At 42.3% G+C, this 18,826-nt stretch overlaps 1 protein-coding gene across 1 annotated transcript in view; it reads left to right on the top strand.

Annotated features, from left to right (window-relative positions):
* Positions 1-5,341: 5,341 nt before the first annotated feature.
* Positions 5,342-18,826, top strand: part of MOB2 (MOB kinase activator 2) — a 113,825-nt gene continuing 100,340 nt past the window's right edge. Inside the window, exon 1 of the mRNA XM_027724151.2 lies at positions 5,342-5,527. Coding sequence (XP_027579952.1) covers positions 5,511-5,527 — 17 coding nt within the window. The 5' untranslated portion in view covers positions 5,342-5,510. The remainder of the gene's footprint in view (positions 5,528-18,826) is intronic.

Below are 18,826 nucleotides of genomic sequence, written 5' to 3'. Positions count from 1 at the left end.
CCACACAGTGGACATCCCTCTCTAAGCTTAAAAATACTTTTCACCCTGTGCCCTTTTGTCCACTCCAACACAGGCAGTGAGTTAAGATACACTCAGGGAAGAGCTTACCAGTAAGAAAAAGCAGCACCAACTACAACAGAGCTGGTGTGTTGGAAGTTCCTACTTCCCCTTTCCAAGAGGCCATTCGAATTGGCTGGTATTGGTCAGGCAACATGGGAGTGTCAGTTTGGTTACAGCTTGTCTACAATGACACGGTGTTGCCAGCACAGGGGCAAAAGGAAACCCACACTCATCTGCCTTACAGATCTCTGACACATGCAAGTCAGCCCAGGCATACCGACCCCATGAGTGTCCATCTGCATTTCCTAAGCTTCCCAGCTGAAACTAAGACTCTCTTGGCTACTGTTCAATTCACTTTACCATAATTTTTGTATGCCCCACTTGGAGGAACAGGGAAATCTACCTAATTGTTAGCACTCCTAAGCAATCAGCATTTACACATCATTTCCCACAAGACTTAATGCAGAGGGAAGTGGGTTTTTTCATTTTCCAGATGTGGAAACTGAGGCGTAAGGCAGGCATTGCTCAGTAATACCTAATTAGTGGGGGAAAAAATAAAACCAAGTCACCACCAGTCTTGCGTTTTAACAACCACTCACAAGTTGTCTAAAAGAGGAAATGCCTAATACTTCTGTTCTGTGACTGGGAGAGAGAGACTGAACTTTTGTCAGCATCTCTGGAAACACAGACCACCAAGGATAGATTTTTCAGCCCTCCTCCCTGAAGCTTCAGCCCTCTCTCAGACATCTGAATAAAAGCCATATTTCCCAGCTAGTTCAGGACCCAAAATGCCATTTATTTTTTCCAGTCTGGTCCTCAGCAGGATTGATTGTCTTTTTGGAAGACTATATCTAAAACGTCTTACTATTACTGGCAGAAATCAATATTTATAACCACTCACAGTGTTTATTTATAAAAAAATCAAATGTTCCAACCAAGAAGAGATGCTGTTATTAATATCCAGCATGATTAATAATCACATTCAGGGTTGCAGGCAGGCCCACGCTGTCAGACTCATGCACTTTGCTTTTTCTAATGGCTCTGCAGGAATTTGAACCGTAATATGTTTCATGCACAGGGACAAAGACGTTTTGTCTCAGAGAAGGAGTATGTGGATGTTTTTGACTTAAAGAGGCAGTCCCACATTCAGAGCTTCACAAATAGAACCATTTTGATCCCAAGCCCATCAGTCTGCCACATCTCCTGGAAATACCCTGCATAGGGTGTATCTCCTCCTGTTGCTGAAGCACCAGATCAGAGCAGCAGATTTGCAGCTTGCTGAAAAATGTCACACCCCCTCTGTGTCAGGGCAGCCATCACCTGCTCTGCTTCTCTGTCACCCACTGGCAATGCCTCAGCTCGGCAAAGGGGTTCACATCTCTGCCTGCTGAGGCCTCTCAGCTGCCCAGGGTAAGATGAGTTCCATGGGAATGACACTGCCTCAAATCAAGAGATGGAAAACTCATACAGCCCTGAGCAATGCTTTCTCCAGTTCCTTCAGCACTACCACAAGGAGAGAAGAGGAAACATGCAGAGCTGATGTCAAGTTATCAGATATGAGCTGCCTGGCCCCACACCAATATTCGGTGGTGAGGGAGGGACAGGTGCTTCTGAGGCGATAAAGCCAATAAGGGAGCAAAGTTCACTCACACTCCTTAGTGCTTGGCCATGCAAGGCAGTGTTTGCCCACCTGTGTATTGCACTTTTGCCGCTGCAGGAGGTAATGACAATTAAATCAGAAGCAGTAAAGGGACAGAGCTGCAGAGAGACTGGTGCTTTGACTACTTCCTCATAGCCGCTTGCCCTCTGCGGCACTGCTTTATCATGAGACAGGCAAAGCAAGCCGACTAAAGCCGAGATGAAAATCAGGTATATATGGCAGACATTGTCTGTGCAGCTATCAGATGTCCTGTTTTGCACAAATCTAGTCATGAGAACCGTGGGAGAAAAGTAAGGAAGTAAATGTTCACACTTGCAATTCCAAGGCAATCCTCAGCCAGTGCTGAGCCAGTTTGGGGACTGCAGTGTCTTTCTTCAGGGCTTATGGGACATAACAGAGCCCTCTGATAGATGAGGACAGCCCTCAGGTCCATGCTGTCTTGTACCTTGGCTTTTACACTGAGCTCTGCAGAACTTTACATGGCTACCAAATCCTCATGTGAGAAGGTTTGTCTGTCCCAGCTCCTGTGGTCTGGTCTGCATGGATCCCCTCCGGCCTCCCATTAGTTTCTAAAGAGCTCTGGTGCTGTTAAGGAACACCTGGCAACAAAGCCACCCTATGCCTGGAGGCCAGGAGGAGCAGGGCATGCACTTTTTTGGCTCCTCTTGTGCTAGCCAGGCTAGGGGATATGGGTGGCAGAACGAGGAGGAGAGAAGCCAAAAGCCCTACAGTCCAGATCCCGCAAGCCCACAGGATGCACCTTCTGCCTAGACTGTCAATAGTCTTGCATTTTAAATCCTGTTAGACACAAGCTGTGGGACAGTAATCCAGGGAAGAGTTGATGCAAAACCCTCCAACGTCAGGCATTATAAACCTCCCCTATGCTCTGCACTTCCTAACACATCTGTATGCCAAGGACTGTCTCTTGTTAAGCACCTTATATTCATGTCCTACAGGGTCTCAAAAGCCTGTTGCCCTGAACAAGGAGCAGCCTTTCTTTGTGCATGTGCATAGGGCTTAGCACAAAAGAGCCCCACAGCCTGCCAGGCTTGCTATTATCAAATGAATAATCGCTGTGATGCACTTTATAGAGGGTTTAGACACAGAAGTGAAGTTGCACTGGAGACTGCTCTGGGACTGGCACATCCTTTGCTCTTCAGAGCTGCTCACAGAGGGACCTGACTGAACCAGGATGAATGTGAAATGCTTGGTCTGACAGACGGAATTCTGCGGTATCCAGTGGCTGAGGGGAGAAGAAGAAAAAAAAGTTAGTGTAACGTCAATGGAAAAAAAAATTACAAAATAATCAGCTTAGGTGAGATATAGATAAATGCCTTGTGCCACTGGAAAGTGTGATACAAAAGATTAATGAAATAGATGTTCCTTGTCCGAGTTTTCTTTTGCAGCAGTAATTCTCCTAGTGCCAGTTGCCGTATATTTTTCTCGATACAACCAGGAGGAAAACAGCTAGTCTGACATGACAAACTCATTGTATCAGAAGTCATCCCTCCTTTAAACATGTGTCATATGACTAAACACCCTACTCCTGGTACAATGTATCGCACAATAAATTTGGATGGAGCTCATCCTCTAACGCCCTGCTAAAAATACTCTTAACAACAGGCAACAAGAAAACATAATTCAGATGAGGGACATCTGTTCTCAAATGTTTGCAGACAATGACTGGATCAAGTGTCTGCATAAAGGATAATTATTTTCTGCAGGTGGTTTGATCTGGTATTTTAAACATTGCAAAACATCCTTGTGCCAGTCACTCAGTAAAGATGTGCAGTTTTGCTGCAAGACCTCTTTCCTTTCCTCTGCTACATTTTCTAAATGCAAAGATAAGTCAAAGTACAAACGATTCAAAGATAAAATGCAGGTGTTAAAGATAAATGCTCCATTTGAACACAGACAACATACATTTTCCAGTTATGGCCTTCCATTTCTTATATTACACTGTCGTATACCCAGAAGATTCTCAGGCTGAAGTCTAGCTGTAGGAGAATGGCAAAATAAAGCAGTTACATATTGTGCAAAGGGACCCCCAGCAGATTACAGAGGAAGGTCTGTTCCAAAAACTACAGCGCAATACGTTTTTAACACAAAATAACTCTAGGGCCTTTCCTCAAGACAGAGAGATACAAAACAACCACGACCGAGACACATTATTATTAATTCCGACCCTAACACCCCCTTGCAGTGCAGTAGTAGCCCCAGGATAACACTGCTTTGTTGGAACTATCATCAGAGTCAGCGTGGTGGACTGACTCACCCTCCCTGAACAAGCATGGCCACAAGTGGGTGCCTGTGGGATGAGGGGCCCTGGGGACGCTCTCACACAGAGGACCACAGGGCTGGGGGGATGTTTGGAGCCTCCAGCACGGCAGGGTGGGAGAAGCAGGGCAGGGGAGGAAGGTGATGGCTCAAACAGTCTTTGAAAGAAGGTCCTTCCCTCAGAAAGCTGGTGACTGCAGGGAGTCCAATGAAGTAACCATTACTCTCCCATAACACATAATTAATACAGTGCCCAAAGTATGCAATCACCCCAGCTCTGCCTCTGCAAACATCTCCACCTGAGTAGGTGCTGCTGATCTGGGAAGTCGGTCAGGAGGATATCGGTTTCACAGAGCTTCTGGAAATGCTGCACCTCAATGATCTGCATGGATAGGATTTACCTTTAAAACAATTAGAGTTGTTTAAATCTCAAAGAGGTGCAGTGTTGGGCTGCCTGGGAATAAGTATTGTCCCTCCTGTAGCTGTCTGGTCATTTTTGCAACTAGAGGAACAGAGAATGGAAGGATTTTGAGTCAAAGAGGACATTCTGTAGCAAAAAGTGCAACCTTCAACAGACAGCTAGAGACAGGACAAGAGGACAGTCTCAAGCTGCAGCGGGGAAGGTTTAGGTTGCACATTAGGAGGAATCTCTTCACAGAAAGGACGATTAGACATTGGAATGGGCTGCCCAGGGAGGTGGTGGAGTCACCATCCCTGAAGATGTTTAAGGAAAGACTGGACATGGCACTGAGTGCCGTGGTCTGGTTGACAGGGTGGTGTTTGGTCACAGGTTGGACTCGATGATCTCAGAGGTATTTTCCATCTTAATTGCTTCTGTGCTTCTGTAGCAGAAGGGACAAGGCTGCTGACGGAGGTGTCCAGCCTGTGTCCCACTCCCAAGGCTCCGGGACAACCTCGGGTTGCCGAAAACACGAGAGGACAGCGGTCTCCGTGCACGACGGCCGTGGGTCAGTGCCTGGCGGCCCTGTGGGAGCACCAGGCAGGCTCTCATCACCTTCTCCAATTAACACGTTCTGCCTTAAGGTGTGATCTCGTCGGGGCTGCCCTCAGGGAAACTGAACCGCTGAGGCGCGGACAGTGAAACCTCCGCGGAGGGGGACGAGTGACACTGGAAGTCCCCAGACCGGAAAGCCCTCGAGAATCCCACTCCCCTCAGTCCCCTCAGCACCACCAGTCGCGCCCGGAATACAACTCCCGGCGTGCCCCGCGCAGGGGGCGGGGCGTCGAGTGGCCGCTTCCGGGTTGCGCCGCGCGGTGTGTTTACTTCCGGCCGCGGCGGTGCGCGAGTGTCCGCCCGGGGGGGGCACCCGGGGTTGCCCCGCCCGCGCCCGGGGAGGGACCGACGGACCGACCGACCGACGGACCGGCCGGGAGGGGGACCCGCGGACACACCGAACGCGGGAGGAGCCCGCGGCGGCCCCGGCCCACATGAGCGGGCGGTGAGCAGCGAGTCGGCGGCCGCGGGAGCTTCCCGGCGCGGCGGGACCCAGCCATGGACTGGCTCATGGGGTGAGTGGGGCCCCCCCGTCGCTCCCTCCGGAGCTCTCCGGGCCGTGGCGGCCCCGCTCCCGGGCGGCCCGAGCCCCGCGGGCGGCGCAAATGACTAATCAGTTCGTGCTGGCGGGGACGGGAGGGCGGCTGGAGCTCGGAGCCGGGCGTCTCCGGGTGCTGCCGCCTGCGCCCGGGGGCAGGAAGGGCTGCACGGGAGCCCTCGCCTTGTCCCGAGCGATGGCTCTCTGGAAAAGTAACTTTTCGTTCCTTTTCTGCGGGTATGGGCAGGCCAGGTGTGGCAGCTCGCTGTGCTCCCCACCCGTGCAGTGTGGGGCTAATCCCTCTGCGACAGAACATCACTTTAAACCGAACGGCGTGCCAAGGTTTAAATGGCTTTCTGTGGGGAGGAAGAAGAGACCTCGGCAGAGATTAACGCCAAATCAGAGCCACGCCAGGGGGCTCGGATAGCCTGGGATTAATAGTGCTAATTACACACAGACAGAAGGTAGAAAGCGCTTTGCTGCTGGTTTTAGGTCTGGAAATCACAGTGCAGGAGAGGGAGATGCAGTTGATGGGAGTGACCTGATGTGCTACCAGTATCCCAAGCAAGATATTCTCTGTTACTTCTTGCATGAATTGTGCTGGCGACCTGCACTCAGGTGAACTGTGAATAATTATGCTTCCAAATCGCATGAGCAGTAGGTTTATGCTTCAGCAAAAGTAGTGTTGCAGTGATAACTTGCTGCCCTTAGTTTCCTCTTTACAGCAGTTCGGTCCGGCTCCTGAACGTGATTTTTACCATCTAGGTTACCTCCTTTTCTAACGCTGACGTGCCTGGAATACAATGTGAACTATTTTGTCGCAGTTGCTGGATGTGGTGTATTTAGAAGGATCACTCGTGTGTGTGTTGCCCTTTGTCTGCAGCTGGTCTGTTTGCTGGTGGAAGTGCAGCACTTGTTACTTACCTTCACACTGGATGTCTGACTCTTGAGCCAGTTGTCAATCCGAGTTATGTTTTCTTGTGAGTCTTGACCCCTCACTCACTCTGACGGAGGGAATGCTGAGTATCTGGGGGGTAGATACCGATGGCTGGGTTTTCCTCCAGCAGGCTGAGCAGCGGAAGTGCAGTATTTGTGGCATGTGAAGGGGTCTATGTGCCATGTACTGCAAACCTTGTGTCTTGTGAGTCAGAGGGCTGCACTCTATTATTAGATGGTCTCTATGAAAATAGAAATGCTGAGCTTATTTTGATTTGTTTCAGAGCAACTTTAAAGTGCAGGTAGTCACTTATGGTGACTTTGTAAAAGTAAACGCTGGAGTGTCAAAAAGTGTCACTGTAATTACAAAAAGACATCAAACACAGGACTTAGACAAGACTCAGAGTGCCTCACTACAACAGCTGTACTTATTTTGTGTGAATTATGTTGTAAAGCAGAGAAGAATCAAGGTTTAGCCAAACTCTCAGTATGTTATGATGGTTTTCTTGTGAAAAGTATTTTGGGCTTTTTGAAGTTGCTACAAAAAAATTGGCATTTGTTCTGTACTTTTTTCCCAGGGTGGGTGGGTCCCTCCATATGTGGAAAAAGACTTGCCTGTTTTCCCTGTTGTAATGGCAATGGATCCTGAATCATTTTGCATTACTTGCTTATTCTCAGCTATTTCCTGGTATGTTCCTTGCCTGACCAAACCCAGTATTGTCCCACTGATGCTCTTAATGTTTTCTCCTTTAAAACCTTGGGAGTTCTACAGGGGCCGGTGTTTGTGCGTGATTATGGCAGGAAGGGTGAATGTTGATATTTTGAAGGGGGAAAGGCTAGAAGGCCCAAGAGACCCTTTCTTATTCTGTCCAAGTTAGAGCTTCTGTTAGCAACTAGGTTGTGGATGGAAACATCCTTCTTGCTGTTTGAGACAGAAACTGAGGACGTTTGTCTGCCCAGGCAGAAGTTTGGGTAATGTCACTTGTTCAGCCTTTCTCGCAGTGGAAACTTCAGCTGTTTGGGTCTCTGGTGTGAGAAGGGCAGGGCTGAAGAAAAACCTGCAGAAAAGGGGAGAACAGGTCTCTCCCAGTAACACACTGGTTTCTGTCAATGCCTCTGGCAGGCGAATTGTGTTGATCTGTTTCTTAGTGGTGTTACTCTTTCCAGAGTGTCACCACTAATAAAACCCCTGTGATCTTCTTCCTTATTCCTAAATTGCTTTGCTAACGTGCTGGTCTGCAGTTTCAGCTTTTCATGCACTTTCCATACTCACCTTGTTTGTCTCATGTTATCCATTGTGCTGCCTTTACCTTTGGTGTGAGAAACACCCTCTGTGTTTTAACTTTGTATTACTGAGAAATTATCCTTCAAGTGCAAGTGTGTTATATTAGGCAGCAGTAACAGTTGCTTCTGTCCTAGATCTCCACCCTTCGAGCTCGTGTTGCATTTATCTGATAGGCGATTTAGAGTGAGATCTGCTTTATTCCTCCGCTTGTGGCCCCTTGGAAAGGCGGGGGGAAGGGTAAATTCTAGCCATAGGACGTAGAGCAGCAGCCCAAGTGTCTCTGATCGCCTCAGAGAGCTTAATATACAAAAAAACCGGAGGCTGAGTCTTACAAACAATAGTGAATTTATTACGGATTAACAAACAGCTACAGGCTTACGTGGTCACACAGCAAAATTTCTCTGGGTGCTGCCTTCTGTTCAGTCAAGTGCTTCAAAATCCAGTCAAGTCTGAAGGAAGAAAGCTAAAAAGAATGAGCTGCTGGCCTGTTACAGTGCTTAGTTTAGCGCCAAAGTCTTTTCTGTGATTGATTAATATCTTTTACCCTTCCACTGAATGTGGCATTAGTACCAATATTGGTGAAAGACTATGGTTTCTTCAGTATGTTCTCTCCATTAAAATTTTTTTTTTAATTTTAATTTTTAATTTTTTTTTAAATTTAATTTTTTTGAGCTTTTTTGTTTTGCATAGGATACATTTTCAGTGCAATTTTGACTAGAGATCAGAGTTGCTTAATTGCCAGAGTTCTATATTACCCTCTTTGGAAGTGATTCCAAACTTTTGTGTTACAAATAGCATTGATCTGCTCTTGAAGTTCAAAGTAGTAACAAAGACAGGCATTGTTCCTTCAGTTATGAAACTTGCTTTTTTAACTTGTTTTAAAATTCATAGTTGAAAAGGAGTAAAACATTAATGATGCTAGTAAACCTGACATGGTGTCAGTTATTTTTAGTCTTTAACAGTGATGTCTGATGCTGTAATGCCTTTTTTCATAATAGAGGAGGACCGAGTACTGTAGTATTTTTTGTGAACTGTTATGTAAAAAGGGAAGAGAGAAACAAAGTATTTTACCTACAACTACCTGTTAAATGCAATGATAATTTGGACTATATCTGTACTATAAACTTTGTGGTTTAGTAGGTTAATAGACTGTGCTGTTTGAAACTGAGAGAGATGCTTACACTGATCCTGGAATAACACAGACCTCTAATGCAGAGAGAATACTGATATACATTCCACAGAAAATAATCCTCATTGCAGAGTTTAAAGGTAACATTTCACTTCTTGAGGGGGCAGAGTTTTTCTTGTGCTCGGAGGCGTTCAAGTGAGAGGTGAGAAGAAATGCCTTAAGTTAGCTTATGGAAAGGGAAGCTTTCTCACAAATAAAAAACCCTGTTTGTTAGCTGCAGTGTCCACTCCTTTCTCAGAGCCTTCTATACCTTTCAGGGACTTAAATTACAGCTGGCAGTTTTTTCACTTGTTTTGGATGTAGGATTTAACCACATTATCCCTGCAGTAATTTTGAATGCTAGAAGAAAAGTAATACATACTGCTGTTTTGTTGTCTTCCATTCTGCATTTATGGAAGGATCTTTAAGGAATTTCCTCATAGGGCCTTAAGACACTGTCCAGTTCAAGATAGGCTATGGTGAAATATGAGTAATACTGTTATGCAGAGAAGTCCTAACCTTGAGCTAGAACAGCTAAGGACTAGGTGTGGAAAAAGCACACCAGTGTTCTAGTTCTGAGTCAGTAAAAATCCAGTATGCTAATTGTCACCTGTTAGACTAAACTTTTGTTACTTTTGAATGGGGTGCATTATCATAGAATATCTCAAGCTGAAAGGGACCCATGGAGATCATCAAGTCCATTAATTGTAAGGAGTGCATCTTGTAGTGGGAACAGTGAGCAATCATGCAGCATACTTATCTGTCAGCTTGGCTGGTGCATAATACAGTTGAACCTGTCTTTGCCTAGCAGACCTTTATAGAAGAAGTAGCTAATGATTTTTATTCTGGGTACCGTTCAAAACTTCCTAATTATAGCAAATATTTCTATTAAAAGAAAGAAAGGAGTAACACTGGAATTTCTTCAGCTCCATAAGGAATGCTTTCCCCTTTCTTCTCTTTAGTTATCTCCAGTGAAGAAAGTCTCCTGCCTTTATAAGGCTGTCTTCCCTTTAGAAACTGCTGCAACCTCTCACCTTTCACAGCTAGCATGGTGGGTATATTTGTTCTGGTTTTTATCTGACCTCACAACAGGTGTTTCCCTCGTGTTACATTCCCTGCAGATTCTTGGCTTCACATGCCGTTTTCCCCACTTTGAGGTAGCTGAAAATAACTTGGAACTGGTAAACCAGACATGTACAGTCCCATTGGGCAGGAAATATTCATATGTTCCTTACTTGCTTCTATTTATAGGTGTAACATTACCTGTGGGGTCCCAGGTTGCCCTCCCCAGATAAATCTAGGTCTGTCTGTGAGCCACTTGCACTCTGTTGTGATGAGACTTCAATATTACCTCATACCCTTAGCACACATGAGCAGTACCTCTGCTGAACCAGAAGTTAACTGTGAAAACAACTAGTATAACGTTGTCTGCAGGCAAAAGAATATCTCCATTAAATATTAACTTGTAATATTCATTAGTGTAGTTGTGGAAAGGTGATACTAGTTTGAAATGTGTGTTTCAAGAGCTATTAGAGTTGTAGAAAAGGAGTCTACTGTACAAGATGGTATGGGAGCAATTTAAAGTTTTCAGTTGCGTTGTTCCCTTATGTCTGCCTGGCTTAGAAAGTGCTCTGTTGTATTACTGAGATGGTCACTGCTAAGGCTCTTCTGCTTTAATGCAAAACAAATTAAAAAATTACTGCAGAGCCTTGCTCCCTGAAGTGTCCTGGTGTAGTTAATTATTGATTTCTTGGAGAAAATGCCAAACAAATTCTGCATTTTGAAACCTGTGTTACTTTAGCAAGCCACAGAATTTGTATCAGTCAGTTGCTTTCCTGTGGTGAGTACAATACTCCTGAATACTGGTTTGTTCTTATTAGTAGTGTTCTTTTTCCAACAAGAATTTTACTGAGGGGCAAGAAGAGTAGATCAATCTTAAGGTCTCAAAAGTAAAATGAACTATTACTTTGGTTTTAGAAAAAGAGTTGAACATTCTAAAAGTGTAGCAGTACTCTTTTCTCGCATGTCTCTGCATGTTACCCTCTGCTGCTTTGCAGTAGCATCAGGATTCAGGAAGGCTGGTAGGTTAAGATGCTCATCTGAATGAAAACAAATCCTTTTTTTTTTCTTCTACCTTGTTTCCTCTCCTCAGGTTGTTTTCAGCTAAATGAGTTCCTGCAGCCTGTTTGTGTAACTACATGAATAACTTTAATAGCCCTGTGGTGTTGGTGAGAGCATAAAGCTTAGGGAATGCTCATTTTGGTGGCAGCAAGGACTAAAATCAATTTAATCTAATCATGTAGTAATGTGATTATTAGTGCTAATTACTCTGCAAATAATTAGCGATCTATCTTGTGATGATATATCCTTCTGCTTGAACGTTGGGAAGAGCTGCAGAATATGTGAAAGCAGGAGATGCCATGACTGGGCTGCTGTTCTAGGGCAGGGAGTGGCGTCAGAGCGTTGCCACAGTTGCTGTCCCACTGTGTTGTTACATTCAGTTTATGGCTAAACTATAAATATACTCATCATGAACTGGATATTTATGAATAGCTCAAACTTTATAATTTGCTGTAAATCATGTTTCATCTACCTGAGAAAAGTGCTGGCTCTGTCATGGCGTGAATGTGGAGGTTGGTGGTATTTTGGGTGCCTGGTTGAATCCAGCAGTCTGATTCAAGAGAGCTTTCGGGAAGCCTGGTTGGCCTACATAACTTCACCGTATTTTACTGGCAGTTTCCATCTGTTACATCTGCTGGATGTGGGCCCAGAGAAAGCATACTTGAAAGAGTAAAATTAATAAGACTGCAATTTTTAGATAGCTGCGTATACAAGTTTGAACTCAGTGTTGTCAGATCTGCATATTCTGCGATCACTGCTAACCTGTTAAACAACTCTAATGTGGGTTTCTGCTAGAGGAATACCACTGAAGTAATACATTATTGTCCATTATTTTTAACCTGTGTTTAGCCTTTTACAATTGGTGATAAGGTGGTGAAATTTGCTTGCTAGGTTCAATTTATTAAAAGTCCTTCCTATCAGGCTTTCCACTCATCTTGTACTGCAATTACAAAAAAAAATAATTAAACTGTGTCCTTCACTGGACATGAAATTAATAAATCTGATTATTTAAATTTATTTTGCAACTGTGGTGTTTATAATAGTACTGTAGACTGTTACATCAGTGAGACTACTTAAGGAAGAACTGTTGCTTCATGCCTTTGTTCTGACACTTCTAACAGTTGCAGTCTAGGAGCTTCTCTGCTCCTGAGACAGTGTGCAATAATTTCAAATAATTTAATTTTGCATCTGGAATGATAAGTATAACTAAATAGCTGAAGAGCAGTCCTAGAATTTTAGCATTTGGAGAGGGGTGAAAATGGCAGTTTTCTCAAAAGTTAGTTTCCTTTTATTCTGCCAGCCAAGAGAAACTGGTCGGGGTGCGTTTCACACAATCCACCAACCTCTGTTCTGATTGTGGAAAAAGAGCATTGAACATGCACGTACACGCACACAAAAAAAACCCCAGAAACCCACGACCAGAGTAGAGATACAATTTTCTGAAAAACATCAGAAATCAAACTGGAATCAAGACAGGAATGACTGTCATAGATCAAATTCCTTCTTACTCTGAGCACTGAAAGAGTAAAACCACTAAGCCATAATCTAAGCATGCAGAAAACTACCTTTAAATGATCCAGGTCTGGTAACTCGAGCTCTTCGGAATATATCTGCATGCTTTTGTAATTTTTTTCCCCTTCCTTTCTTCACTCCTCAGGTTACAAAGGTGTTCCTTGAATATTTTTACAGTCAGTGTTCAATGACTGGATCACTGCTGTCCCTTTTCTACACTGCAGTGTGTAAATGCTTGGGACTTTTACCTGAGAACTCCTAGTATTTATACATTAAGTACAGAATTTGTGTGAAACAGGTTGCATAGACTTGAGCCTGATTTTTTTTTTTTTAACTGCTTCCTTTTGCAAACTTCAATCTAGAATTTCTTAATTTAGAGAACTTGTTCTTTTGCGTGGTTCTTCATAAACCAGCATGGAGTTGTTTCTTCTGAACAGGTTATGCAAAACTGGATAGAGATGCTTTTTTACGAGGAGGTGTCTACTTTGTGGATGGGCTCAGATTGCAGAATTAATTCTCTGGTTTCAAGTTTGTGTCAGGTGTAATAAATGATAAATAGCTTTTTTAGTCAGTCTTCTCTCTGATGATATCCAGGTGTTGCTGGAACTCCTGTCTGTAACCTTCATGGTTGTCATGTCTAATAAAGTGTCAGTGTGTGACTGCTTTCCATCAGATATAAGAGGAGTCAAGTTTGTAGTGAGGGCTAATAACTTCTATTAGACCAACAGATATACTTGGGAAAGAAAGGAAAAGCTTCTGGGCATCCTTGTATCTCTTGTTTATGTTAATAGACAGTCTTGAACAAAAGCCATGTTAAGTATTACAGCTCCAGGTCAGCTGGATAAATCTTGCCTGCAGGTTTAACAGGGGACTGATATCTTTTTTTCAGGAGCTGACCAGCTTACATTCAAAAAAGCCATATTTGGGTACTGGTCTTGCTATTTAAGGTAATCTGAAGCTCTTCTAGGAAAGGAAAGAGATTAGAAATGGGAGCATTTGCTGGTTCTGGTCAGGGTATCCAGATCCTCAGATATCCCTAATCTCTTCCAAAGTTGTCTTACTTTTTTCCATGAACCAGCCTTTTTGTTTCACTTGTAATTTCTGATTGGGGTGTCTGTGCTAACCTGCAGTTTGGATCTTGCCTGTGTCTCCTTTTTGTTGTAGCCAGATAGTGCCATTTTTTTTGAAGTAGCTGACTTTTGAGGTTTGGGAGAAGTCTGACTGGTAAGAGGTGAACAGAAGAAAAAGCGAAGGGGATGCTTCAGCCTAATGACTGTAGCTGTTTTTTTTATTCAATTCTAGCCTTAATCTTGTAAGGCTGAGGGTCTCTCTGTTGGATACCCCTCTGCTGCCTGACTTGTTGGACATTAAGGAGTGCTGTTTTCTCAGTATTCCTAGATGGGCATCTAACAGCAGTTGTTCTTCTTGTGTCCCTTCTTCACTTGATTATTGTGGTGTCGTTGTGATGAGCAATTGTTGAAAGCTACTGTGAAATTTCAGGGGGTTTTGGATGTATTTATGAATGTTTCTTTTTAGGCATATGATAGGCTTTTACCATGTGGTCTGGTGTAGCATAAGTTTTAGCTTTGATGCTATTCAAAATGCTGACTTTGGTGATTTGCATTCTTATAACCCCAGAGTGTCTGTACTGAGGTTGTCTCCCTTGCCCCACCCTGATGAATATGAAGGTACTGGCCTGACTCACTTGAGCTTGTTGAGGCTTGAGCAGGTGGAGTAAAGTGCTATGAAAACTCATCCAAGAAAGGGGAGATGGTGGGTTAATGGTTGTAGTGCACAAGCATTTAGGCATTTAGCTGCAAGTTTTGATAGGCAATGTGGTTAGTTTGCCTTTTAAAGGGGAGGGCTTTCTGTTTTCACACTGTACTGTAATAAGGTGGTGTTTTTTGTTTTGTTTTTTTAAGTGCTTATAAGTGGTTTTCCATGTTTGTTTCAGACAGAATGTGCCCAGTCATCCACTGAACTGTAGGCAGCTGTTGCTATATGTGGTATAACTTTTCAAATGGGCAAGATATTATTTACATGTTCACAGACTTGCATTTTCTTATTGTTAGTAGAATCAATGTTTCTGTTTAAGTCAAATTTTGGGTAGTTGAAAATAACTGAGAATACTGGAAATTAGTCATCTTGTTAATGAAGAAGTATTTTCTGCAGTTCATGAAACACATAGTATAATCCACTATCTTGCTGGATGAAATCACTTGTTGCGTTGTTTTTTTGTTGGTTTGTTGTTGGTTTTTTTCAATAGAAATGAATGTAATCCTTTTTGTAATTAAATAAAATTATAAATACTCTTGCCTAATAAATCTATTAAATTTCCATGTTTAAACACTTTATTCTGAAACATGGGCTCTTTTTTATTATAAAATAAAGTTGTTAAGAATTTCTTGAGGAAGACATAACTTTATTGTAAAGACAGACAAATTTCAGCACATTGGTTCTACTTGTTTAGGTGTGTCTATCCACAGTATTTCTGAGCCAAGCCAAAAATGTAAAATAAAAGGGTGTTAAATATTTGTGGGCATCACGAATTAAGCTAACAGGGAGGTTGCTTAACTTCTGAATGACAACTTCCGTGAAGGTTTTAATGTGTTTTAACAGATACAGTTAAAGGAGTGAATTTGAATTGTATTTGACCTCCTGTGCGTAAAAGCACTCTTGCTATGACAAACAGTTTAAAAAAAAAAAAAAAAGGAAATAAGAAAATATTTTGGAAAACAAACCTGAGAGTACATGAGAGAGATCACCAGGCTGATGGTCCCCAGTGTCAAGAACAGCCTTGTTGTTTGAATAAGCAGAATTTGAACAAAGAGGAAGGAAATATAGGAATAAGGATGGTGTTTATACATGTAATAAAACTTTGCTAGCACATACATCATCATTTCCTCTCTAGATTTAATAAAGGAATTATAATTATTTTCCATTATTACTAAGACCTTGATATTTTTATAAAATACTGCACACAATTGTATCTTATGTACAATCACTGTTGGTAATTGAGCTGTAGCTGTCAAAACAAATGCCTGAAGAACTTGGATCTGGGGGAATTCCAGTACATGCCTGACCTAAAGGAGTAATTTATTGTTCATCCAGATAAATGTCTGTGGCCTGGTGCGTCACACATTCCCATTTAGCAAGCAGAGGCCTGCAGTGTGCTACCCAGGTATCACAGTGCACTGTGTTGATGTCTGTGGGGACTTCGCAGCTGCCTGTGGCTGCAAACATTATTGTTGCCCTCTGATCCCTTTGCTGATTGTTCTTGTCCCATGGTTTGTATGTAATATTTTCTTCTGCCTGCAGACATAGCACATGTTTATAATAAGGGGTGCATGGGGTTTGTTTGGGTCTGTGACTTTACAGACAAAGTTTCTAGTCCTAGTTATGCCAAAAATCAGTGTGTGCAATTCGATGGTATCACAAGTTAGACCAACAGAGAGTGCTGACCAATCTCGAGGGCTAACACAGAGAAACACTGATGTCTTCTGCATGATGTAACTACCAGATCAGTGCACCCTTTGTGGACTACACAGAACCTGAGTGGGAAAGAACTTTGCTTCCTGGAGGCCTTGATTTGATAGTGTGATGGAAAATGAAATATGATTGGGCTGAAACGTGCAGCTCTCTGCAAAGTTGTGTCCTCTGCTGTTAACCTTTGAAACCCAAGTTTAGTAACTGCTCCATGTTTGCTGTTCTTACTGTGTCGATTGAGCGCTCCAAAAGTCAAGCTAGATATCTGTCAGGTTCATCTGACCTATAAAACAGTACATGAAGCTTGGAGAAGGTCAAAGGCTGTTGTAATGGGGGAGCCAGACTCTGTGTGCAAACCAAATCTACCCAGAGCTTCTTGTTCCTAGCAAAGTGAAATGGGAAGATGCACCTATATTTTCCCTATTCCACTTAATTCTGCAATCCACTACCCTTAATCTTATGCTTTTTAAAAATGGCACACAGAGTTCCAGTAGCTAGATGGAGAGAAAGTTAATTTCACCTGTTTGATATTGCTGACCAAACAATGCAGTAGATTTGGTCAGTATTAACTAAAATAAGAGGGATGAAGCATCCTAGCTTTGGGATGTTTGGGATGAAAAATACCATATAATTACTAAGAGATGTTGCAAATATAAAGTTTCTCTAAGAATCTAAGTAAAATCAACTGTCACCTAATGCTTTTGCTGGTATATGACCAAGTATATGGACTTATTACATGCAAAAAAAAAAGGAGAGAGACAGGACCAAACAGCTGTGGGAATAACTAATCCAAATTGTATCCGTGTTCCCAGTGAAAGTAATAATGTTCTTGCTTACATGAACTCTCCCCATTGCTTGTTTCCCTAAGATCCCTGGAGACTAGTGATGTGGGTGGAGTGCACAGGACATGAAGTAAAAATACTGTGAGATAAACCTGTCCAAAAAGGAGTCTAATCTCCTAAGGAGACAATGATTATCATATAGCCATGGGCTACTCATTAACTCATGGTTCCAAAAACAAATATTATTTTAGAGTGACAGTGAGCTAGTAACTACTTTTAAATCTCATTTTGGATTTGCTTTTCTTGCACCATTTTTTTTGAGTTTAGTGGTAAAATGACAATATGAGTATCACAGCAGGCCCTGTCTCAGACCTTGAAAGAATGAATTCTCCAATGTGCTTTTGTTACAAAATCAAATCCAGAAAAACTTCAGATTAACTAGGTTTCAATAAATACTTTTTCTGCTTCATCATATGGAAAAATAACATCAAGTTCAAAAATGAGGGGAGTATAAGGCCAAAGTGGGTTGAAAGACACTTGACTTGCCAGCATATTTGACGATAAAGCACAGTTTTGGTGTATTGCATAACAATCGAAGGTTGGAATACTAATAAATGGGAAGAATTTTTGTATACAGCCCATAGTTGAGCTGAGGATTTAAATTGCATGATTCACTAAGGTCAGTAATATGGTTCTGTAAAGATTAACCACATTCGCAAGGGTACCAGCTAGGATAATATTGGTTTTCAGTTCATTCATCAAAGCTGAACAGTCAGAGTCGGGAAGGAATTCCTCTTGGGATATGGTGTTGGGCAGTTAGTTGCATTTTCAGAGATTTATGGAGTCTTCTGAATCATTTCAGTGTTGGCCATTATCAGAAATGGAATATTGGTCTTGTTAGGCTTTTGTTTCGCATTATGATAGTCCTGTGATGCAGAGGTAGATATCCAGAAGGTATTTGCTTAACAGCACAGTAAAGCTTAATCTTTTGTTTGCAAATACCTCCCCTTTCAATGTACAGGAAGTTGAAAGACTTCACAAAAATCTGATTGTTACAGTTGGACAAAAATATAACTCCCTCCTAAAATACCTCTTGTAGCACTCATTTCCGATATCTGTTTCTTCTTGCGAAAGTACTGAATGTATTAGCTGGTGATTCAGTTCTGAGTTTGGAAAACTTTAGGAATGGAAGCTAATGGAGTGCTTTTCCTCATAATTTTTTGTCCATTTGAGCTATTTGTGCATTTTTGCCTCCAAGACGTGTCTTACAGAAATATTAAGAAATTGATATATCTTTTTTCATTGTTTTAAATTAATACTTTTTTGAGGAAGGTGATTTTTTTCAGATTTATTATTCACGAAATCAGCTGTCTTCTTAGCATGTTTCATTTTTCCATTTGTTTAGAGGCCCTGAATGGTGGTATGTGGTTCTGAAGGATGACAGAAGTCACTCTCTTTCTGGTATTTACTGTTCCCTATTGTTGAAATGTCACCTTTGGGACTGTGACTGTCATTAGATATATGTTAATCCTTCCAGTAACTTTTAATGATCTTGATAATGCAATGATAATGAGGGGAAAAGATGGAATTGGTTGCTGGAGAGAAGATTTGAAATTCTGTGGACTTTAAAGTATCCCAGGATATTGATACTGAATCATAGTGGTGCTCTTTCTTTTATTTCCAGTTTTCTAGAGGTGAAAATACACCACCTTTTTTCTTTCTTCCATAGAAAAAGGTAGGAATTAAGGGGGAGTCTGTTTTAACATCATTAAGAATAGAATGTAAATTTGGAAACAAGACCACTTGGCTCTATATATGAGTTGTATTATTGATCTCCTGTTGTTTCTCTAATCTATACTTGCATTTTTTTTTTTTATGATAGGTTTTTCTTGAAAACGTCTGCTTGAATTGGGGATGTGTTTTCAGAGATGCCACATTGTACATTGGCCTTGGTCTTCTTGAATCTGTAGTGCTTCCTGAACAGTT

This window comes from Pipra filicauda, unplaced genomic scaffold (genome assembly GCF_003945595.2).
Source record: "Pipra filicauda isolate LSUMZ 115617 unplaced genomic scaffold, ASM394559v2 scaffold222_size1277272_pilon, whole genome shotgun sequence".
In the NCBI taxonomy this organism is placed as follows: domain Eukaryota; kingdom Metazoa; phylum Chordata; class Aves; order Passeriformes; family Pipridae; genus Pipra; species Pipra filicauda.
Note: the sequence above shows the minus strand (reverse complement) of the source record. Positions and strands in the feature narration are given on the sequence as shown.